Below are 25,173 nucleotides of genomic sequence, written 5' to 3' on the forward strand. Positions count from 1 at the left end.
CCATGATTGATGTTTCTTGCCACCAAAAGTGCAAGGAAGTGGATTTTTTTTCATTTGAAGTGGTAATGTGTAGTTTTTAAAAAGGGAAACTAGGAAAAAAATACTATTTTTCATGATGTTCCCCTAATTTTTAGATATTTTTAAAACTAAAAGAAAGCCCTACTTGTTCTGAAAAGCATTATATGATTAGTGAGAGTCCACTAAATGAGTTAGTGGGGAGTGGAATAAAGACATAGAAAGAAAAAAAAAACACAAAAATAACTACTTTTAGTACAAACATGGTAAAAAATGTCCTGGCTCTGAAGGGGTTAAGTCGAGATTTTTGCACACCAACGTTTCGAGTTCTAAATCCTAGAGATGAATAGTAGGCTGACCCCAGTTTTCATCAACGTTGCCAATACGGAGCAGCTTAGTATACATTCTAAACAATCCCTGCAACCAAAAATCTCAGAGGGCTAAGCGTTCTTCCCCAAAACCCCTCTTAAAAGGAGACAGTTAGCTAAACGGGTCGACGCCTCTGGTGTTTCGAACTCAGTGGGACAAAAGCAAGGGCACCAGGCAACCGCCGAAAACAAACGCCTAACAGTCCTTCCGGATTGGCTTAAGGACTAATTCCGCGAAGAAATAACTGGCTGTCACGCCTGCCAATCTAGAATTCATGGTTCGTTGTGAACGTTCCGTGCGCTTTACAAAGAGTTGTAAACTGTTACCACTTCCTGTTAGACAGAGCTGAGTCAAAACCTCGGGAGCAACGAGCAGGCAGAAAAGCAGTCGCTGCTACACCCTATAAGAACCATGTCGTTTTATTTATTTCGTAACACACCCGAATATGCAGCATATTCCGTGTCCAGATAGTTTCTTTTTCCCCAGTGCTGACTTAGTAGGTTTAAAAGGGTAATAACCCTTACAGTCCCATTAAAGGAATAATGATGTTGCGACCACTTCTCTGTTATGTTGAGTACTTCATGGGCTTCATGTAAAACTCTCCTCCTGTGGGTTGTTAATTTGACATACAAGGTAAGTACACAACACACAACACACAATACCCATCCACACTGTTGTAATGCATGGATGTTTCCATTAAGAGTTTGCCATAATGTAGCAATATAGGTGTTGGGGTATGAATGAGTTGTTTTTAAACCAAAGCTTTGATGTTTATCATTCTGTGTAAAACTGTAAACAGCACCTTGTGTGTTTGTAAGACATTGTGATGATCCTGCCTCCACGTTGTCATCATCCGGCTGCGACTTAAGATGTAAAGAATATTTGCACTTAATGTCGTTATTTTAAAACCGTAGCTGTCACAAGGCGGGCGGACCGACCGACCGACCCGTATAAATCTCTTATTACTGCGACACATTAATCTGTTCACATATTGCAATGTTATCTAAGGTATCTATGTCATAAGGTAGAGGTGGAGTTTTTTCGGCTAGGTTCCAGAGTAAGTAACATTTTCACACTATTCTGGAAAACTTCCACCTTGCGTTATTTAATGCTGTCATCTGTATTATTATTTAGGTAAATATTGGGGATAAACAGGATACATTGTGCGATACTGTTGTAACTGCTGGACTATTGACCTGTACTCTGAACTTATTGCAATAGCTGTATGTATATATATATATATATATATATATATATATATATATATATATATATGAGACCTTTCAACCTTTGTCAGAAGTTAAAATCATATATTCATATTAGTCTTGTTTTTTTTTTTGGTTCAAATCTCTGCTTTTGTTTCTGACGGAGGCAAGCAGTATCGCTAGAGATTTCTACATTATGAGTCATGTGCCTGTGACCAATGTATCAAGCATTTGGGAAGTACCGGTATATGCCATTGTGTGAAAACATTATTTGCCCCCCAGTTTGATTTTCCTTATTGTTTCATATTTTTGGAACTGGAGGTTATTAGTTCATGAACAACATCAGTCAGTTATTTATTTAAAATCATAATAACTTAGATCCAAAACCTGGTTACGCTATCTTTCCCAGTACTTAAGTGGAATTGTTGACTTATTCCTTAATTATAAAACATTATTTTGTGACATTTATAGGGGTTTTTAAGCAAAAAGTGCTAGTTCCTTTTGAAAACTTTGCTAAGAAGTGCCATAGGATAAAATTTTTCTTTGAGTCTTAGCCTAATGTATACAATATACAACTGGCATTGTAGGTGATATTTTGAGTGACTTTCCCTGCTCGCCACACTGAAACTGATTCTTTATGGCAATGTTAATGTGTTGTTTCATTCCTTTTATTAGCCAGGGTTTCCAGATAGGTTAATAACACAGAGCCATTCTATTATTTTAGAATCATAAGAAGTAATACATTAGGAGGGTCTGTTCACCGAAAGGAGAGTTATTTCAGGTCCTTCGCTTCACTATATATTATGAAGAGACAACCCCAATGAGCTTCATTTGCAAGGAAGGGCTTGGTTGGCCCTGCATAAAACATATTTTAATCAGTGAGATTTCTTCATTATCCACACTTAATGAATTATGCATTATTCGGGGCCATCTCAGCCCTTCACTCTGGAGTAACATGCTAGTGGGATGAGCGAGAGTTGAAACCACGTCTGGTCGTTTGTCCAAGTAGATTACAGAAGACAGACCTAGAATGGTTACAAATGACAAATATGGAATTGTCTGAAAATATTGTATTTTCTAAAAACTAGAACTGTTCTAGAAACAAAACAATATATTTTTTTGTGTGTGATCCTATTAATATAATTTTTATTTTGTTCTTCGACCATGCAGAGGTAGATATTCTTTTTTTGCTGTACAATCCAGTTGTGCTTCAGCTGGAAGATGTATGGCCTGGCTTTGTCCTGTAGGATTCTCTGATAGCAACGCATCCCCAAACCATGACACTGGTACCAACATGCTTTGGCTGTTGGTATGAGATTCTCATTGTGGAATGCAGTATTTGCTTTTTGCCATGGCCCATGTTGACCAAAAAGTGACATTTTTGACTTAACTGTCCGTAGAATGTTGTTCCAGAACCACTGAGGAGCATCCATGTGCTTGTTTTTGGTTAACATGGCCGGCCAATGGTTCGGTGAAGTAGTAGATGCTATGTTACCTTTATTTTTACATTCTTGACCTAATAATCTCTCATTGGGATCAGTTTTGGTGCTTGTCCCATTACCTAAAGTCAGACAAATAAAATAGGCACAAAACTTAGGTTCTATTTGTTCTCTGATTGCCGGTATATATTAGTACAACCCACAAAATGACCTGACCAAAATCATTGGGAAAAATATGAACAAACTATATTAACATTTGTAGTTGTACACTAAATTGAGCTACGAACACATACTGGTCCCTTTTCAATGTATTATTGCTTGCTGTATGTATAGTGTTTTGTGTGTGTTTGTGCCTCCAGGTGCGGATTGTCCTGTAGTAAGCTCAATAGAAAGTCTGAAGGTTATTTTATATTGCTTTTGTACACCGTGGCGCCTCGAACCATTTGCTAATAAATACTTTAAATTGCCAATTCTCTAGTTTCAAAGTTATAAATAACGTGTTCAATATGACTGATAATACTAACGTCACATGGACTTAACTTGTGCTATAAAACAGATTTCCCCAGGATCCTATGGAAAGTGTTTTTGTTTTTTTTTATCTCTCAGAATGAGTTTTGCTGCAGATGTTGTGACATCCCTCTTCGCATTTCTGCGGTTGCATATGTGTTTTTTGTCCTGATAATGTAGATGCTAAATACTTGCAAGTTTAGAACTGGATGGTACCTTTTATTGTACTGTATGAGTGACCTTCACCATGGGTAAGGACAGGAGTACGGCTCTACCGCCTCGCTCTCGCTTTTCCTCCAAGCTATACATATCGTGGTCCCTTAGTATTTTCCTTCCTCCTAATTCTCTCCAAAATATCAATATCCTTCAGGAGATGAGGAAGATTAAATACCTTCCTCTTTGTGTTACTAATGACTCTGTCTAAACAACCCAATACCCTGTTTGATTTCTTTAATGCTTTTATTTCATTACTTGTTAACCTTTTAAGTCCTCAATTACTCCTTAAGTCTGTCTTCTAAGGTTGCTGAGAGAACAGTACCCTCTATGCTATATTTTGCCTTCAGATTTTTACTTTACGTTTATAAACAATAAACTACAGCTGCCATACTTTCGACCATGTCTGCAAAAAGACATACCGTATGTTTGAGAACTTTTGTAATGTTTACAATAAATCATTTTTGCCCATCAAGTTACAAAATGGAGTAATACCCCCTAAAGTGATAACGGAGTAGATCACAGAATGGGTGCTTCCCCTAACGGTAGATGGAAATCTTCAATTTCTTTACACTTCTAAAACAAGAAAAAGAGAAACCTCCTTCTGCACTTTATTATTACAAATCCCATCAAGTCCACCCAGTATATTGACAATCATGATGGGATTTATGTACTACTTTGGGGATTGACAAAGATTGCATGGCCATGTAATTTAATGCACTCATGTAATGCCACTACAGGTTGGGTATTCCTCATCTGAAATAATCCGAAATCAAAACATTTTTTTCCAGTTAAAGGAAATTTAGAAAAGGGATATTCACGGTTGAAATGGGACAGGAAGGAGGTGTCTGACCTCTCCTGTAGTCAACAGATTCTTTCCCCGCCTACTTTTCGGTTCTCCGCTCCATTGTTCAGCTTCTCCCCGCGGTCCCTGAAAGTGCTGTGGGGGAACAGGGATACTCCACCTGTATCATGTTAAGACACTCTGACCATTTGGCTGCCTTGCTTTTATAATTAGTGGTGACCTTTGCTACAAGGCAGGGCTCATATTTTCTATTAGTTCTGACCCCTGTTCCTCTGCAATTTTTTATAATCAAAATGAAATCATGTGGGGATTTTTTAGCCTTAATCATCAGGTTCTGCCTATCACTTATCAAATAAGTGGTCACTCTGTTCTACCTTGATTTACTTCAAGCCTACTGACATCTCCTAACAGATGGTGGTAACTGCTGTCTTACTTTAACTCGTGGAGACTCTTCTTTCAATTGAGGGTATGGTGTTCGTCAGAAATGCCTGGGCCCAGTATCAACCTACTTGCTTACTGACCATCAAGTTAATTCCAAAATTCTTACAAGAAAAACTTCTTGTTTTCTGTTTATACAAAACCCCAACCAGCTTGCTCCAGAGCCTCGATGTGTAAAACAACGAGCCACCAAGGCCCCGTATTAGAAGCCTCCCCCCCCACAAAAAACTGCAAGGTGCCGGTAGAGCTGTACAGACTACACCCCCCCCCCCTCATGTGACAACCTTGCTGCATATGGTGGTATCAGACTGCTGGATGCACAAGGAGCCCTTTGATGTCAAATTTTCCAGAAGTGTCCCTGTACATGAAGAGATGATACTAGAGCTCCAATGGCAATGCATACTATTTAAAATGGGAAGAAAAGAAATAAAAGGGTAGAAAAATTAATTAATCTGTGACAAGTTAAAAAAAGGAGTGGACAAGCAGGGCATCTCCCACACTATTCTGATCTTCTTTTCACTTGTCTGTGAAGCGTTGTTGACTTTTTGGGTTTGAACATCAGTTTGGCTGAGGTGGTGATTAAAGTTCAAGGTAAAAGATGAGGGGTTTGAATGCTTATGGTGCCTGACTGAGGTAGGGTGACAAATCATCTAACTTATGATTTTCTATTTCTTTTCTTCTTTTTCAGCTCGCAATAGAGAAGTGCATGCTTACGCATGTTATAGAATCAACATTTCAAGACAGAGTTGGAAGGCTGAAGGTTTTGAAGTTATATTTCCTGTATAATTTCATGTTCTTGTTAAAATTGAGCTGACGTTATACCCTGGAAGAATTTTCGGAGGCGGTATCTCAAGATACTGTATGTAAAGCGGACTGCTGAAAGTAAAATAACGATGCAAGTTAAGTTGCATTTTACTTCAACAGTGCCTTCCGTTTGCAACAAGTTGTTCAGAGTATTCATACTTAAACAGTCTACATACAATGTCTGGACCATTTTTTATTTTTCCATATAGCACATTTATGCACTTTTTCAAAATTCATTGATTGTCCTTTTAAAAGCAATATCACTGGCCTAAAATGTCTCTGGGAAATCGGCAAGCAGCTGAGACTCTTCTCCATGGAGAATTTGGAGTCTATCCATCCAAGGGTATTCGCTATGCACTAAGTCTGACTCAAACAGGACTCCACATCCAGAGGCTGGTTCCCAAGCCTGACGACGACCAACGAACAGTGCTGCCAATTCTTGATATGGTTGGTTGTCATACTTTACGAAGTCGTGGGTCTGCAGACACATTTGCTTATTTTTCCATCTACTCCTACCCGCTAAAAAAAAAGAAAGTGACTATGGGCTCCAGCCGAACACGCCAGAGGTCTGTTCGCACATTCAGGGTTGATGAATCAACAGAATATAATAAAAATCAAGCTACTGCAGAGAAGTGGGCAACTGCAATCAAATGCCTTATCCAAGGCATTCCCATTAGTGGTGAAACAGGTGAGGGAACAAATAATTTTTTTGCCTAAACTAGGGTTATCTACATGAGATAGATATAGATAGATATATTATACAGTGTGTCCGCATCCAGGCTTCGGATACTTTGTGCCTTTGTAGTCGTCGTGGCTGGTCACCCATTTCTAGGGAGAGTAGCCAGAGTACTAAATTGTCTCCATTTATAACCATGAACTGATTAATATAGGTAAAGTCTTTGAGATTACTGTGTAACCCTTTCCAGCTTTATGCAAATCGGCAATTCTTGATTGTAGGTCTTCTGAGATTTCTTTTTACGTGAGGCATGGTTTACCTCAGCAGATGCATCTTGAGAATAGCAAACTCAAAATGTTTAAGTGGCTTTATTTTTTTAATTTTTCTAAAACACCTCTCCAATTCTGTTTCATTGATTGGACTCCAGGTTTGCTGACTCCAATCAGGTTTTGTTAAAGTGGCTGGCCTAAGGGTTTGCATGCTTTTTTTCAACTGACACTGTTAATGTTGGAATGATGTATTCAATATTGACAGGAACAATAAAATAACTTTGTGAGTTATTGATTAAAACAGATTATTTTTGTTCATTATTGTATTTTAGATGAAGATCATATAATCCAAATTATAATTCCAAAGGCTTCACTTACTTTTTCTCACCATTGTAAATAATATATAATGTATATATTTTTAAAACAATCTGTTTAAATTTGCAATTTAGGATTGCAATTTATATAAATTAACATACTCAATGAATGCTTAGCTATGTATACGTTTTTAACGCTTTTTTGTTTTTATTAAACTTCTCTGGCACAGAATTGGTTCCTGAAATACTGCCTAGGCCACGACGATTAATGTTGCTGCTGAATCCATGTGGTGGACGAGGCAATGCTTTCCAACAGTGCCACTCGCATATCCTGCCTATGATCACAGAAGCAGATATCAGTTATAATCTTATTCAAACAGGTGTGCAAAATGTAATATCTTGGCAATAAATCTGTCTGTAAGAATGATTAAAAAGGTTGAGAAAACCGAGCATGCCTTTTTTGTTTTCTAAATTTTAGAGCGACAAAATCATGCACGAGAGTTGGTACAGAGCATTAATCTGGAGGAGTGGGATGGTATAGTTGTCATCTCTGGGGATGGACTTCTTTATGAGGTATGTTTCATGTGTCCTACTCACTATATAGGTCAGTACTGTGGACTGCATATGTGTTGTTGACAGTTATACAAGCAAACAACATATGATTTTAATGAACATATAATATGAAATAATCGGACACTCTGCATTCTGCACCTTCAATGTGTTTTTGATTAATTTTCTTAATTGTTTTAATAAAAAGCAGTTAGTGCCGAAATAAAAAAAAATGGCCGGAAATAGTCTTCCGCAGGGGCCAGACTGCTTACCAGCGCGTTGCTCGAGCACCGTCTCTTGTACAGGAAAGCAGGAACCCAGCGGAGTCACGTGAATGCAGGTCACATGGCTCTGCTCTGTTCCTTCTTCGCTTGGGGCAGGGCAAGAGAAGTTGTTCGTACAGAGGGAAGCAGCGGGGTCCCTGCAGAAGTCTGCAAGTGAGAGATCTGCGGTTCAGTTAAGGGGGTGGGGGAGGGTGTATGAGCAAGTATGTGTGATTAAGGGAATGAATGAGTATCTGAGTGAATGAGTGTGTGTGTGTGTGTTGGCATGGATGTGTAAGTGTGTGTGTGGGGGGGTGCCATGGCATAGGGAGCCTGTAATCACACCCCTATCATGCCTAGGTTCTAGCATGTACTGGCTGCCTGGGCATGATAGGAGTGTGATATTTATAACATTGATTTTGTTGTCCAATTTTGGTGTGTTAACCACACTTTTATTAAAAGTAACACACCAAAATTGGACAGAAAAAAAAAATATTAATAAATACGGTATATGTGATTAACCACAATCACACTCCTATCATGCTAAGTCAGCCAGTACATGCTGGAAACTGGGTATGCCTGGGCATGATAGGATTGTGATTGCTGTTGATTATATATATATATAAATATTGTTATTGCATTTTTTTTTTTTGTCCGGTTTTGGTGTGTTACGGGGGGGCATTTTTGGTTTCGGCCAAGTGAATCCTGAATTTTCGGTTTTGGTCCAGAATTTTCATTTCGGTGCATCACTAGTATTTATATACATTTCAACGTGTGTATTTTTTTAAAATTGTTTTGACGGTGAGGGGCATATTAGCAGGTGTCAGATATTTGATGGGTTGATCCACCAACTCTTAATATGTTTTAAAGCAGTTAAATATGATCTCTTCAGCTATCAGACGTCCAAGCTTTGCTGACAAATACTTATCTATGTAAACAATATTCATTTTTCTATGACTACATGGAGAACAAGACCTTTTGTACACCGTCTTCTATACTGAGCAATTTAGAAACTGCCAGTAAAGTTTAGGTAGCAAATTCTTCTATAGTTCTTCATTACTGAGGAATAAACTCTAAAAAACAAATGAACTATCGTAGCTTTAAAAAAATGCATTTTTCATAGTTTTTTTTTACATGTGAATTAATTATTTAGTAGTAAAACTCTTTTCTTAATATGGTAGTTACAAGAACTGCATGTTTACAGAACTGCTAACTGCTCTTGTTGATTACCCCAGCTCATATTCAGTTATAGCACTTATATGTTTTCGTCTTAAGTTAATTATAAACCTCTTATCAGGTTATTAATGGTTTGATGGAACGCCATGATTGGGAGGATGCAATAAAAATGCCAGTTGGAATTCTTCCCTGTGGCTCCGGAAATGCCTTGGCTGGAGCCATCAATTTCAATGCAGGGTAAGAAAAAGTCTAAGTGCATTTTTCAAATATTTGCAAATAGATCACTGAATTACAATTTCTATTGTACAGTGTAAAACAGATGAACTAACCACTGTCTTCTAGGCTCCTTTGTGTAAGTTTGTAGGAAATTGAAAGAAATTGTATAAGCATATGAAACATTCTGAAGAGCAATAAACCAGCATGTAACACTTTATAAAGAAAGTAGGTAAACTATGATCCAGTGATGCATGTACATTAAATGAAATAACTTATAAAAAAAATAAAATATACTCCTTGCATCCAGTCTTTACAATAAGATTAACCACTTGTCAACTTATCATTTTTTTTTTTCATTTTGCATGTTTATAGGTTAGTCATAACTTTTCATGTTGTCCTTTCTCTTAGGTTTGAACAGGCAATGGGGTCTGAGCTGCTGCTTAATTGTACTTTACTGCTCTGCCGGGGTACAATACTGCCTATGGACCTGGTGTCTGTAACAACTTGCTCTGGATTACGTTCATTCTCCTTTCTAAGTGTTGCTTGGGGTTTTATTTCTGATGTGGACATAGAAAGTGAAAAATACCGCCATATGGGCTCTGCCCGTTTTACAGTAGGAACTATGGTAAGGGTGGCCTCACTCCGCACATATAAAGGCCGCCTTTCTTATTTGCCAGTACTAGATGCTCACCGTCCTATTTGCAGAAGTATTACTTTGGCTGCGAATGGGAGCCTTATTCCATTCCAGCGTTCCCAGCTGCACCGTACCATTTCAGACATGGGACTCTGTGAAGAACGCAATGTTATGTATAAGCGCAGCTCTGCTTCTCTGGATACCAATGAGCTGCCAAGTTTTGAGACTTCGCCATCACCAGGCTCCCCAACAGCTTTGCACTCCTCCAGCTTCAGCTTTGATTCTGTATTGGACCCACTACACCAAGAAGGCTTACAACACAGGGGAACGGAACCTACGACATTTTATCAAGTAAATGGACCCAAGGATGACCTTTTGCCTCCCATAGGACAACCACTACCAAAGACGTGGGTGACAGTTGAAGATGACTTTGTATTGGTGTTGGCAATGTATGAGAGTCATTTGGGGGCAGATTTATTTACTGCACCATTTTCTTGCTTTAACGATGGGCTAATCCACCTCTTCTTTGTAAAAGCAGGAATTTCACGGGCAGCCCTTGTTCGCCTTTTCTTGGCAATGGAAAAAGGCACCCACATTGAGATGGAATGTCCATACCTTGTACATGTCCCTGTTCAAGCCTTCCGTTTGGAACCGCTTACACGTAAGGGAATAATTACTGTTGATGGAGAACGGGTAGAATACGGGCCTATTCAGGCTCAGATACATAGCGGACTAAGCAATCTTATTACTGGGTCTAGTAAAGTACACATGACCTCATACTAGAGATTTTGCTCTTCCAGGCTCTGTTGTGCAATACCAAGTTGTCTTCGGTGCTGTTGATGCCTGTACTACATAATAAATAGTACAACACTGGATGAGGAAGTATGTTAAAAAGTAATAACATTTTGTTAAGCATGTGCTTAACACTTTTGCTAGTTGGCTTGTAAAGAATGCCTTACTGTGTTCCTTTTTGAACATGTGTAACATGAATAAAAGTGCAGGTTACTTTAGAGTCCTAACTAATTTAGTGAACAATAGCTTAATAAACATGCATACGTTAAACCTTTTGAGGGATATAGGGAAATGTGCCTGTGTGCTGGAGGCTACCATCTTTTCCTTAGATATACTTGGTTGTCCATCATACTGTAACAAATATGCTTCTGGACATGTTTTTAAGCTACATCTTCATTATTAAATCCTAACAGGGAACTGCTTGGGCCTTTTATTTGTAAATATTTTAATTGTCTGTCTACATAAAGAATGTACATGCATAGCTGTGTTTAAAAACAAACAAAAAAAAAAAACTGATAAATACTATAACTTTGATGCCTAGCTATTGTTTTAATATTAACTGGGATGAAAAACGTAGCCACTAAATTCTACCTGGTGAAACCAAGATAATTTGAAAGAGAGAATGTAAGACTATGAATTAATTTTTATTAATTTTTTTGAGAACGGTTTGGCTATTTTTCCCAAATTATATACATTTTAATATGTTGTGCATTGAATGTGTAGCTCGAAATCTCAGGGTTTAGTAAATTATTTAGTTTCTAAAAATTAGTTTGATGTATAGGAATCGTATCATTCGTTTCCATATAGTTGGCCATTTTGGTTAGTGTTTCCTCTGGTTTTTAATATTTGAGTAATCTGTTGGGTAGAGAATGAATTCTTAAAAAATAAAACAAAATTAGACCGCCTGCAAAATTCTCATGTACTGATATTCAGATTTGTATATCGCATCGCTTTTCATTGCACTTTAATTTCCTCATCAAATTATCAAAGTGGGTCTTTCTGAGATTGTACATTTTAGTGCACCTAAACCTACGGAATGATGTTTACCAATTACATGATGTACTCCACATTATGTGTATAACATTGGGAGCAAAGCGTGTATGTTTTTGTTAGCCGGTTTTGCGGAGTATTCCCCTGCATTAAGTTGTTTAAAATCTTTGGCGGCTGCTGATTTGTTTTACACAGCGATTGTTAAGAGCAGAGAAAAGGAAGAGGAGTTCAGAGCAGGAAATCTTTTTCATTTTTTGCCACTGATTACCTTTTCCCTGGGGTAACTTTACTTGTGAATTATTACATTGTTTGAAAAACAAAGACCGTGAGCTATAGTTGAGTAAAATGGTTTCTAATTCTAAAATGGTTTATAACTCTGAAGGTGCACGTTCCTCAAGCATTGATGGGTCATGAAAAAGATATGCATGTCCTAAGCTTATAATTGTATAAATGATCTATTGGTCTTTAAAATCAAATCTGTTAAGCCCAGAAAATTTAGTTCAGGGAGTTGGCAGCATGCTGAGAGAGACGTTTGATCAGCTTTTAATGCTTTCATGTTAAATAAAGGTTTGACTTAAAGTGGAGAAAGCCAGAGATCATCGTATGTGAGGTTAATTTATTAAAATGTTTTAATATATATATATATAATAACAAGATACACACATTTTCGTTTGATTATTGGAAAGCTGTGAATTACTGAATAGCCTAAGCGCTCGTTATGTTGTTGGCTATCCTGGATCTCAAACTGCAAAGATGATTAATATAAATGTTAGCTGCTTATTTAGTTTACCAGGAAGACCAATGCCCTTTGATCATTAATATTGTACTTCCTTAGTAAATACAGGTTTTTTGGGGGGTTTTTATTTGTTTGAAATCTAGTTGTAGTCCATATTACAAAAACACTTTCTCATGACCTATATACTAAGAAATAGTACTTTGTAAAAATCTGGGGAAAAAACACTGAAAAAATATTTATTCATACATACCAGTTAGAAATATCTGTCGTATTATTTTCTCAACCTAGAGAAACCTCATTCCAAATTATAGTTATCTTAAGCTTTTCCTGGAAACACCTGTTTCCTTAGTTTTTTAATGAGGGAAATGCTTGGCCTGGCTACGTATAATAGCTCCTGCAAATATTTAAACAGTCACTATTTTATGTTTTTTTGCAAATTTGGCAATTTCATAATACAAATATGGAGTAATTGAAAAAAGATAATCTATTGCAGTTTAGGGTAATGCAAACAACGTGTTCTAAGTATTGAAAAAAGGATGTTTGTTTTTTTTAGCTTTTCATTCCAAGAATGAATGAGTCACTGTCAGAAAATGCCTAGACAATTTTGTTGTGCAGACAAAAAACACTTAATTACATGTTTGTGACCCCTGTGTGGCTTGAGAAACTTTGCACATTTTTGCGCCCCCTCAAAATTTAAGTAAGAATGGGGTTTTAAAGTGTCACTAATTAATAAACAAAAATATGAACACCTTTATTTGAACTTTTCAGTGTCACTCACCATAGACATTTGGGGCCCTTGTCTGCTTGAGAAAGGAAGAAAAAAAAAACGCAAAAACCTAAAATAGTTGTGATACAATTTTAATTCAAGTATTTCTTCTATTTCATTATACTTAGTTATTATAAATATAGGTGATCAACCACTTTGGGTAATTTCTTTATATTGTAGCCTGTCCAGTTATTGTAGTTTTCTAATCCCCCAGTAGAGGGGGGAAAAAAGCACTTTTTGTGTTTTTGTTTGCTTGTTTTATTCATAAAACTCTGAGAAATAAACCCTTCCGACTGCTTAGATACAAATTGAAAACCGTACAGGGAAAGGTACTTTAACATTTGTCAGGAAATGCTGAATGTTCCTCCCATTATGTTATCACTTACCTTTTGTTAACGATTGGCAGAATAAAGAGAGAGACCTTCAGGACAGGAAGTTGAGTAGACAGTACTGGCCTTGACACAGATTTCAGCTTCCATGAAGATATGTTTTCAGTATATCCAAAACTATCACACCGACTCCCAAACACACAGCATTACAGGCATACCCCGCTTTAAGGACATAGTAACAGCGCAACCATTCCCGTTTACGTACGCTCGCTTCGCAAGAACAGACATGTGACAGCGTCTGATTTTTGTGTGTCTTTTGAGCGTTTCGCGTTTTGTGGTGGAAATGACCTGAAAATTGCAGTGCCGTACAATTTAAATTTTACATACATGCTCCGGACCTCATTGTGTATGGTAACGTGGGGTATGCTTGTGCTCCCACTAAGGAGTTTGACAGCTATGTAGGTGATACTGGATTCTAAAATGCTTGAAACCTTTTACATATTTGTTTCTGTGATTGTTTTTTAGTTTAACTCTGACTTTCTGGGTCTTAATTGACTTTATAGCTTCACGAATCTGAAGCATAATATCCAACGGAACTTTTAGTTTCTTTTGAACGGGTTATCTCCTGTATTTCATTTAAAGGATTAACAGAGATTGAGCGGGGAAACATTGGATCACGTTTTAAAGAACTGCTACATCGATATATGAAATAAATGTACCGTACTTAAGCTCCATGTAACAATGTGTCATTAATTAAAATTGTTACACAATAGCTATTAAACGTTTATCAAAATGTCACATAGGTGGGATAACACTATCCATGGAGCAGTATGAAAATGTAACTGTGGCAATGCTGCAAATCCCAGTGGGATAAGAAAAACTGAGTTGGTAGGGAAATTAACTCCAATGGATTGTACTATTCATGGTGGAGATGGAAGCGCTGATCCAGAGGAGATGGTGTGGGACAACAATACTCCTGGCAGAGATAGAGCTGCACAGATATGTCAACAGGGAATAAGTGTGGTGGAAGAAGGTCTAACACCAGCCAACAAGATGGACTTGATGAGGATGATTGTGCACCCTCTAGATAAAGAAGCCAACCAAAAGAAAGCTAATGTTGTTGGGGTCATTCACTTAGAATAAATTCAAAAACTGACACCTTTGATGAAACGAAAGGCTATATTGATGATTAATTTACTAAATTTTATCAGGAATTTGCTAGTATACGTTTACAGGCCTTAGACTGCAGAACTAAAGGAAGTTTAGTAACAAGCAAAGAGGAATTAAGACAATTGTTAGTCTTAGAACAAGTTCTGGAGCTGCTAATGTGTGTGAATGGGTTTTAAAAAGGGAACCAACTACTGGAGAAGAAGCTGCTCATCTGAAGGACAAGCTTATAGAAATTACAGTGCTTCCTCAAAATAACTCATATGGCAGCAATCCAGACCGAATAGTGCAGAGATTTTTTGGAAGCCTGCACATGGCCAGTGATCAAAAAGTTTGAGAGGCTGTTTTTTCACAACCAAGACATTTCCAAGTCAGTTGCCCCATGACATGCACTGGAACTGTTAATCACAGTTGAACTCCACCCGAAGGACCACCAAAATCGTTTAACACAATTACAGTAGATATATATATATTTATTGTTTTATATAGCGCCATCGAATTCCGTATCACTGTATAATGGGCTTACAGAAACAACAGGTGAGGAGGGCCCTGTTCAAACGAGCTTACAATCTAGAGTATATATATATATATATATATATATATATATATATATACTAGAAATTGCATTACACTGGAGAGAAGGGGAAATAGACAATTGTGGAAGTAAAGGATGGACTTCCAGCTGATGTGTTATTGGAGGATGATGTAGGTAAGGTGCATTGCTGTTTTACTACTTATGATCATCAGGATTTTCCGACAGCGATTTCCATTATCGATTTTATCGATTAGTTGTTTCAGCCCTACAGATAATTGTGGAGTACAGAACAGATGTACTGAATTTGCAAATTGTGGATTAAGTCACGCTATATGGCCATATTTTGCTTAGCTCGACATTACGTCGAGGTACCCCAAGTCTGACAAGGCCTATGTAAATTTTCTTGGCTATATTGCTTATTAAGGATTACCAAAATTATATAGGAATTGCCAGACTTGGAGTCCCTGCTTGGGGACCTGCCAGAGCATTCTCCTGCTGCCTGATCGCTCCATGAGAGCGTCAGTGCAGCGTTAACCCCTTTAATACCGCATTTTAGGGGTTAATACTGGCTTTGTACGGGGCACTGCTGCCGCTGATGCTGAAGCCCAGGTAGACCAGCAACAGCAAAAAGGAGCCCCCACGAGCCCTTTCATTACTCCCACAGGATTTTTATTTTTCTGGCCGCTATTGTGGCGCAACTCCCAGCATACCACAATTTTAAAAAGTGTTGTTTAGAAAAAGTGATGCGCATCATTCATATTTAACCCCGTAAGTGCCAAAATAAATGAAAATACCAGGCATATGAGGTGTTTCCAAAAACAAGACAAATGCCTAAATACACTTTTGTTCTTTTTTTTCCATTTGCACTGGTTATATATAGTATTTATACGTTTTCTTTTGTTTCCTAATTTCCCCACATTTTTAGAAATTTTTCATACTAAATGATATATATATATATATATATAATTATTTATTCAAAAGAAAGCCCTACTCGTTCTGAAAAAAATATATATAATGTGTGTGGGTGCACTGAATGAGTTAGCGGGCAATCACAGTTGAATAAAGACATAGCAAAAACACAAACTGTTCTGGTCATTTAGTGCCAACATGGAAAAAAATCCCTGCCTTGAAACGGTTAAAGGTTGCTAGCAATGTGCGCTAGAACAATGCCTTGCAGACCTAAACAAGAATGTTTACGTGTAAAGAAATTGCCCTCCGTTCCAACCTGTACTAGTAAACCAGCACCTGGACACTGACAGTTACCAATGGTTACAATGACAACAAGAACCAGGATATTGGTAGTTGGAAATCGTATGTTCACAACAAGAACCTGGTATAACACTGACTCTCCCGAAGCATGAACAGTAGAGGCTGCCTATGGGGGATGTCCAGGCAGGACTAAGCCACAAGGATGTCCAGCAGTCCCTGATCTCCGCATACAAGGCCCCAGCTGTGATACAATTCTTAAGGGGTAACTTTGAAGGACTCTGATTGGAGGACATCCAAATGCCAATCCAGTAAGCCCGGCAGGACATCCCACACATAGGAGCCCAACAGAACAGAACTGATCAGCACACAGTCCCCTTCTCAGACTCACAAATACTAACAGGCAGTAAGGATAAATAGTATGGTGCTGCTTTAAATCCACAGTTGTTATTTCCTTTTTAGTAGCAGTCTGATGTTAACATATCAATAGTATGATTATGTTTCTTGTTATTAGTAGGATATTATTAGTAGAATATTAATTTATTGTACTGTAAATAATTGCATAAATACCGTAGATGTGTTGTGTGTTTCTCTGCCACACCTTCCCCAAAAAAGCAAAATAACTATTTATTGCTCAAAATTTAGGTTTTCCCTATTCAGTTGGTGTCTGGTGGGACCATCATGTAGGTTAGAGGAGGAGTAATAATATTCATTTACAGCAGCTTGAGATTAGGAGGTGGTTCAAAAGTCACAAAAGTTAGATACCAAAATTATAAGCACAGTATTAGAGAGGATCTATGTCGCTAGTAGGTGTCTGTGTTGTAGTTCATATAGACATTTTATGTGCATCATGTTACAAAATTAGGCATGTTCTAGAGATGACAGGTACTGGAGTATTTAAGACTAGATCTAGAAAGAAATGTAGGGTTGTCTGCAGAATTTGGGAAAATTGAAACTGATACATAGATGGATGTTTGTACTGCTTGCCTGCTTATATATTGTGGATATGCATGGACGGTTTCCATGATGTTGTCACCTATGTATACTAATGTAAAAAAAAGATAGTTTTACAATTTATTAAGAGCTGCAAAATTACGTGCTACACATAACAGCTGTATACAAAAGTTCCAGCGGTGTTGGCTACACAATGAAAACAATCAGTCTATATGTAGCATAACATTTAAAAATGTGCCTTAAAACTATACAAAGAGAAAGTTAAACAACAAATATGAAAATGAAGACATACCACTAGTTTGAGAAACATGCCTAGGCTGGTGTGTGGTGCATGTAAGTCTTATCATGCCAGCTTAAACGGCTGGGGCTTCAGCTTCTGTATTTATAGACAATTTGCACTATTTTTTGCACTGTGCATGTGTTTATTATTTTTGTAAGTGTGATTTTTTATAATACGAGCACAGAAACATGAAACCAGAGCTTTGGCATTTTGGTGGAGCTGGGTCCCCTCTTATGAGTCCCTTCCCTTCTTTGAAGATTTCTGAAAATTCAGCCCATCTGCAGACATTCTGGAAGTGCGGTCCCTGAGGTGAAGAAGAAAGGGACCTGGTGTACAGTGTGGCTATGTGGTACATTTTGGCACTTGGAGCACCTTTCCTTTTTTTTTTCCTTTTTACAGCAGAGCCACTGAAACTTGGAGCTTCAATAAAAAAAACATATTCCGGCACTCAGCAAGGTGACTGCCTAAAGCACTTTGTGTGCACTAATGCACTTCCTCAGTACTTACTGGTGCCCATCAGAGTAAGCAATATACTACTATTGTACAAAAAAAGTCACAAATGCATCTAGAAAACAAAAATCAAACCATCTAAATACATTAATCCATCGGATATCATGTTTTTTACAATGTTACCGGTAGATACAAAAGGACAAACATTTGATACATAAATGCAAACAAATCAATACATAGGTAGAAATAAAGAAACAAATAATCAAGTTATTTCAGTAAACATTAAGTAATGGAAATATATTGAGAACTTGTAAAGTTATTTGGATTAATGTATGTTTAAAATGTATCTAATTGTTGGGTGGGTGCGAATTTGAGACCCTTTTTTAGGACTGCAATTTGCCCAAAAGTCAATTTATGGGACGACAGATTAAATATTCCAGCTGTTTTGGTAAGTGCGTCTTTTTTATCTATCATAGTTTGTTTCTTCACTACTCCACTTCTCCTCTTACAAATTTGTCAGAACCCCTCACCAGCTCCCAGCCTTGCAGGGCTGATTATTTGGCTGAACACATCTCCTGTTGCCAATGTACGCACACCTTCTATTCAACCAGCTGAAGTGCTAACTTGCGCAACAGTTTCAGCGGGTCTAATAAGACCCCCTCTGTGCACATTCCTAGCAGTAATCGAGTGCTTTCAGAAGCCAAAACTGTTTTAGAAAGCGGACAGAGGGTAAGGTACGCTCAGTGATGTATTCATTTTGAGTGTTAACCCCAGAGAAGCACCCTCAGCTGCCCCCTCTATCCTTGCTGCTGAGTAAATGTCACTATGCCTATTAAGGACGCACAACACCATGGGACTGCACGGTGTGGTGGCAGGGGCAGTTAGGCACATGTGGAGGGGCTGCTGCCATAGGCTATAATATGCAGCTCTGGAACAGCAGCTTCTCCTGAGGGTGTGTTTTTTCTTTCACCTAAATAATGTACAATAAACTATTTCAATAGGCTTTCTTCATTAGTGGTGCTGCATTAAGTGTCTGTTTATCGTGGGGTAGAGTCTTTAGAGTGCCCAACTGACGGAGCAGCACACCACTAAGCATCCAGCTTGCCACATGCCAAGTTGAAGTTTGACTAGCCATTCATGTTTCATGAAACTGGAGAATTTCAATGGCAACTCTCTTGATAACTGCCAACAGATAGGACGCTGTGGACCAGCCTTAAGTTCTGAACCTAAATGTGAAACGTTGACAGCTTGGGGCTAAGGCCTTATGATGCCAATGCACAATAATCATAATAATAATTATTATTATTATTAATAATAATAATTATTATTAATAATAATAAAAAGCTCCTGAAGTGTATGCCACAAACCTACCCTTTTAACGAACAATCCCTAGAGAAGACACCCTATGTATTGTGTGGGTAAGCTATAACACTCCCATTATCCTCAGCCCGCCTTTTGCCTTCACTTCACATACGTTTAACTTTCCACAAGTCCGCCACACACCACTGAGGGCAGAGGCTAGAGCGTCTAGTTCCTTTCCAACACAACTTCCTGTTCCCGTGCGCTCCCATAAGCCAACGCGAATACCCCTCCTCCTTCCTTTCCTCCCCGAGAAGCCGCTGCTGCTACAGCCGCCATCATGGTGAGAAGCTTCGTGTTTATTTTAATCCTTTTCCATCTCGCAAATCCCCTTCCTAACGTTTGATTATTAAGCGACGCTTGGCATCTGCTCACTATAGGCCGTCTTGCTGGGAGGGTATTGTGGCTGAAACATCGGATACTTTAATAAAAGAACATGTATCTCTTCCTGTGTGCTGTGGGGCCTGATCGCTCTCATCCGGGTATTTCTCTCAGTTGATTAGGCTGTTAGTTTTTAGTGTTTGGGCGGTTATTTGCTAAAAAAGGGAATGCTGTCTTTTGCGTTAAAAGTTTTATCGCAGATGGACAGACTTCATGCCCGGTGTTCGGATGCTGTATTATGCAGTGACTCCGGAGGGCTGTATTTTATCGTGAGGATGTCTTCTGTGGTGTTCTGGTAAAAGTAACTTTATTATAGTGGAATCCGTTGATTAGTTGTTATGGCCTAGTGTTTGTCTGTTGTTGTGAGCCAAACGCATGAATGGTATTCAAGGAGTCACTCTGGCAAGGGTTAAGCCTGTGCATAAGAGCTTCATATTTACTAAAAAGTGAAGTGTATTTTTTGGCATGAAGCGTTATTTGTGTAAGGTGTCTTGTGCTGGCTGTAGTTTGGCGCCTGGTGGAATCTGTTCATGGGAAGTTGAGACAGTCTGGCCTCCTGCAAACCTTGAGTGGGCATTATCTTCATTGGCACATGTCTGTCTGTAGGATCTCTCTGAAGCTCGTATAATATATAGGTGAACATTTTGTCGTGACGTCAAATTCTGTCAGGCTAATGGAAGTCCTGCTGATCAGGAACATGCTTCAGACATTAAATCATTGATGTGTGGTCAGCATCTCCTAGATTGCATATATTTCTTAGACTGGAGTTCCATTACTCTTGATCCCAACTGCATTTTGCCCAAGAATTTCATTTTTAGTTGTTAAATGGGTTATGTGGCCCACCTTTGATTACTTTGAGGAGGATACAGACAATTGATAACCTTTTATTTGTGCAACATATCTATAGCGCTTTAAGCCATGTTCCTCACCTGGGAAGGTAATGTGATGGCACACTGCATGTTATCACATATTTTGTCTTTCTGTAACCATTGTGGCAATGTTTATTTTTTTATTCCTGTTGTTTTAACAGAAACCTATAATGCAACAGTCTTTTTGTTGTTTTATTGCAGGGAGTAGATATCCGCCACAACAAGGACCGCAAGGTGCGGCGAAAGGAGCCCAAAAGCCAGGATATCTATCTGAGGCTTCTGGTTAAGGTAAGCAGCCTAGAGTGCCTAGGGGTTTTGGGTAATAACCAACATGTCTTTTCCCCAATTTCTGCACTTTGAAATTTATGCTTAACTCTTAACGTACTTTTCAGCTTTACCGTTTCTTGGCCCGTCGTACCAACTCCAACTTCAACAAAGTTGTCCTAAGACGTCTCTTCATGAGCCGCACAAATAGGCCACCGCTCTCCGTGTCCCGCTTGGTAAGTAAATTCATTTTTTCCAGATTCAATCTTGGCGGTGGAGAATGTAGTGGATGGGACTGGCTGCCGGGAGGTGTACAGTGAAACATCTCAAAGGCAACTGAACGAACACTGTTTGCTTTTTGGTGCCTCGGGTCTGCCCTCTTAATGGATGCTCTGTTTTATTATAAATTGTCATGTCAAGTTAATAACATGTTTATTGTATAAGCAGTATACAAAAAGCACAGCTGAGACGGTACTGAGGTTAACCCCTTAATGGCAAAGCCCGAACATGCACGGGCTCAAAATGCATTGTTTTCTATGGGTTTAGGGACTGCCCCATTGTCCTTAAGGGGTTAATGTGCCTGATTAAAGCAACTTGTGTTTTGCTATTTGTAGTGTACAACAGGAAACAGTTTTGTTTAAGAAAGTCCCTCTAACTTTAGTAAATGTAGCTACCACTGTTTGTTGTGCCAGTAAATGTGCAGGTGAAACACTGCTATGTAAGTGTCAGGTCTACCTTAAGATGGGACCAAATAGATAGGAATTAAAAAAGCAGGGTCCTCTACTACCTTACCAGTATGTGTCAGTCCTCATATAAACGTCATGTGTATTCAGGCAGTTTAGGGCAGGACGCTGTCCCTTTGTGTATTTTTCTCTTACTGTAAATGGTGCTATAGAGTCTGATGTTGCTCTATGAAGTCTAACTAAACATCAAGCTCATGGATGTATGTTTCTAACTGAACCTTTTCTAACTTGAAAGATGCGTAAAATGAAGACGCCTGGACGTGAAAACAAAATTGCAGTGGTGGTGGGATGCATCACAGATGATGTCAGGATCCAAGAAATCCCAAAGCTTAAGGTAAACAAACATTTACTGTAGCATTTCTTTTTCCTGAAAACTACTCGGGAATATGTACTCTGCTTTGTTTTATGAAAGTTTTTTGGAGTTTTAAGAGCTGATCTTAAGTTTTTACGATCTTACTGGTGCCTTTATCAGATGGCATTTCCACAGTTAAGCCAATGATCTAAGATCTGAGTGCCTGCTGTTGATGGCAGTGGTGGATGATAACAGTACACAGTGGCACCATACGCAGACTGTAGATGCCACATATCCTGGAATCGATGGGAAAATATAATATATTTATAAATCCTGCTTAGGAGTTGCTAGTTCTGCTGTGAATCCCTAGTTTTCTCATTTAAATTGTATTTAGTTAACTAAGAGCTTTTCCTATGCCCTACAAATGTGCGCTCATTTATTGAACGTAACATTTTGGTGTTTACAAACAAACTATATCATGTATTAGAAACCTGCTTAACCCCTTAATGACAAAGCCCGTACATGTACGGGCTCAAAATGCATTGTTTTTGATGGGTTTAGGCACCGCCCATTGTCCTTAAGGGGTTAAGGTGAACATTATGGAAGCAATCATCTTCAGGTCCATTTTCAGGCAGTGCATAAACCCTTATAAGTTACTAAATCCTTGAGACTGACTAACTCTGGTTATCTTTGTAATAGTGGGGAACAGAATATGCTGCTTTTGCCATAGTGTAACTATATGTATTAAGTGTGCATTTACTTATTGCTTTAAAGTTTATCATTAAAGGAGGTGCTGTTGTATTATTTATATATATTACTCACACACCCCTTATAACGATGCAAATCAAGCTGCAGCTAGTTCGAATAGATTAACTAGTTCTGTGAACACAACCATTATATTTTGTTTCATTAAGTTTTCAAAGAGCACTGAGGCAACCAAATTTGTTTATGTGGAAGTAGCCTTGTTTTCAAGTAGACCTTGATCGTGAAAAAGCAGCCTACAGGCCAGTCTTAAAATTGCCTTATAACCCCACAGGAAAGATCTGAGGTGTTACCAGAAGCCTTGACTTGCTAATCTTGTGTCTGAGGAGAATTCAGTTACTGTTTTGCAGGCATTCTTTATTATAATTTTGCAATTCTACAAAGTGAGAGCTTTCCGTTTCGCTACAGGTTTGCGCACTTAAAGTGACTGGTGGTGCACGCGACCGCATTCTGAAGTCTGGAGGACAGATCATGACATTTGATCAGCTGGCTCTTGCTGCCCCCAAAGGCCAGAACACAGTTCTCTTATCAGGTGACTATCCCATTGGATTGCATATAAAAGTTACAAATTGTGGTTTGGGTCACCGTTTGCATGTTTTACTCAACAATTGATTCTGCATTTTGCAAAGCATATTTCTCAATAGGCTATCAAGATCGTAGTTGATTTTTAAACAATTGGCATCAAATTGTAGAGGTTATTGAAATGCACTGGATATGGGTGAAAACCATCACCGTTATGCTAGATTTTAGAATCTAGACTAACATAGATCATAGATCTACAAAACAGTCACTTATACTAAAGAAGGAATTTACAGGTTTTGTCCAAGCAAATATACTTTAGGAAACCAACCCTTCTCTGTTCTGTGTAGGTTAAATTACATAAGCTTTTGTTGACAGCTTACCTAACTAAATTTTGGGGGGAGGGGGGGTTTGAGCTTTCAGCGATACATTATGTTTGTGTGTATTCTTGATGGATCTAAATCTATTGAATCAGAATGTGTGATGCTGGCAGCAGATAGGATTCAAGGCTTGCGTGTTTAGTCCTTTAGTAGATCTTGGTTTAAAACATGTAAATTATTGTATTTGTGGCAATTGGCCCAAGAAGCTATATCTTACACGTGCACTTTTTTAATATTTCCATTTAGGACCACGTAAGGCACGTGAGGTGTACAGACACTTTGGCAAGGCACCCGGTACTCCCCACAGTCATACCAAGTAAGTTGGCTAGATGTTGGGGTAAACATTTTCGCTTGCAGTGCGACCGGGCCCGTGACTGTCGGTGACCAAATAACTGAGGAGACATGTTGGTCCCCTCGGAAAGTAAAAGTGATGCATGCTGACTTTAGTGGATCAGGCAGATATAAACGTACTCAAATTGCTGGGACACTAATAGTCCAAACCTCCTGCAATAGTAGTAAAATATTTGTAAATGGGATACAGCGATCAAAGGGGACTACATCAATCTTTTTGTCTGTTTCTTACAAACAATTCTCCATCTTGGTAAAATTACAGCTTTGTTCATAATTAGCCACAGATGTGGTTATTTTTTGGGATTATGAAGAAATGCCTGTTTTACTTTTTGCAGCTATGCAAAAGATCTGTCAAGGTGACTTTACAACAAGTGCTTATTTTAAGTATCTTTTGTGATCTTTCCATAGCTTTTACACATACCTTGTATTGTGCTTGCTTGCGCTAGCTACAGATGTCAAATATTCAGAAAGGATGGGAGTGTTCTGGAAAACATTTTCAGCAAAAAAATGAATAACATAGTTGTATGATATTGTATACTGATTTTATAAACCAACTCGGGTCGTTAACATGAAAGCATGGATCCAATTCCTGTTAGGGTCTGAGACAAATAAGCCTTTGCTCTCATTAGGTGCGATTTATAGTTCTGTTTTGAAGACTATCACTGTCAATATTAAACAAACTTTCATTTTTAGGCCCTACATTCGCTCCAAGGGCAGAAAATTTGAGCGTGCCAGAGGACGCAGAGCCAGCAGAGGATACAAGAACTAGAGTTTTTGTCTATGCTTTGTACACAATAAAAACAAATTCAAGTCTTCAACTGGGTTTCAAGTCTTAATTCATTTCACCTTAACCTACCGTAATTTTATTTTTGTGCATTTTAGTTCTCCGTCTTTTATTGGGCATATGTGTACCTGGTTTATTCAAAGGGATAAACTTTTCTGGTAGTTTTTAGGTCTGAAAAAACACACCGGCTCTTCTTACAGAAATGAGAATGAATTACTGCATAAACGTAAGAACAATTCTTCCTTTATTCGGGTCCGTGTTGTCCCATGAATTAAATTCACTAAAAGTACATCCCAGCTATGTAGTATCCCCAGTCAGATAAACATGCCTTCCAAGCATAACACTCGAAAGCTAAACTGTCTGTAAGGAGTG

At 38.3% G+C, this 25,173-nt stretch overlaps 2 protein-coding genes across 2 annotated transcripts; both read left to right on the forward strand.

Annotated features, from left to right (window-relative positions):
• The first annotated feature begins 902 nt into the window (after window positions 1-902).
• SPHK2 (sphingosine kinase 2) lies at window positions 903-11,589 on the forward strand. Its single transcript, XM_053451936.1, has 6 exons — window positions 903-1,017; window positions 5,680-6,483; window positions 7,285-7,434; window positions 7,533-7,627; window positions 9,164-9,279; window positions 9,667-11,589. Exons 2-6 carry the CDS (start codon window positions 6,069-6,071, stop codon window positions 10,673-10,675), a joined length of 1,785 nt encoding a protein of 594 aa, XP_053307911.1. The 5' UTR covers window positions 903-1,017; window positions 5,680-6,068; the 3' UTR covers window positions 10,676-11,589.
• An 8,079-nt stretch (window positions 11,590-19,668) lies between these two features.
• Window positions 19,669-24,835, forward strand: RPL18 (ribosomal protein L18). Its single transcript, XM_053452671.1, has 7 exons — window positions 19,669-19,739; window positions 20,908-20,994; window positions 21,099-21,206; window positions 21,949-22,047; window positions 23,176-23,299; window positions 23,913-23,982; window positions 24,711-24,835. Exons 1-7 carry the CDS (start codon window positions 19,737-19,739, stop codon window positions 24,784-24,786), a joined length of 567 nt encoding a protein of 188 aa, XP_053308646.1. The 5' UTR covers window positions 19,669-19,736; the 3' UTR covers window positions 24,787-24,835.
• The last annotated feature ends 338 nt before the right edge of the window (window positions 24,836-25,173 follow it).

This window comes from Spea bombifrons, chromosome 12 (assembly GCF_027358695.1).
Source record: "Spea bombifrons isolate aSpeBom1 chromosome 12, aSpeBom1.2.pri, whole genome shotgun sequence".
In the NCBI taxonomy this organism is placed as follows: Eukaryota; Metazoa; Chordata; class Amphibia; order Anura; family Pelobatidae; genus Spea; species Spea bombifrons.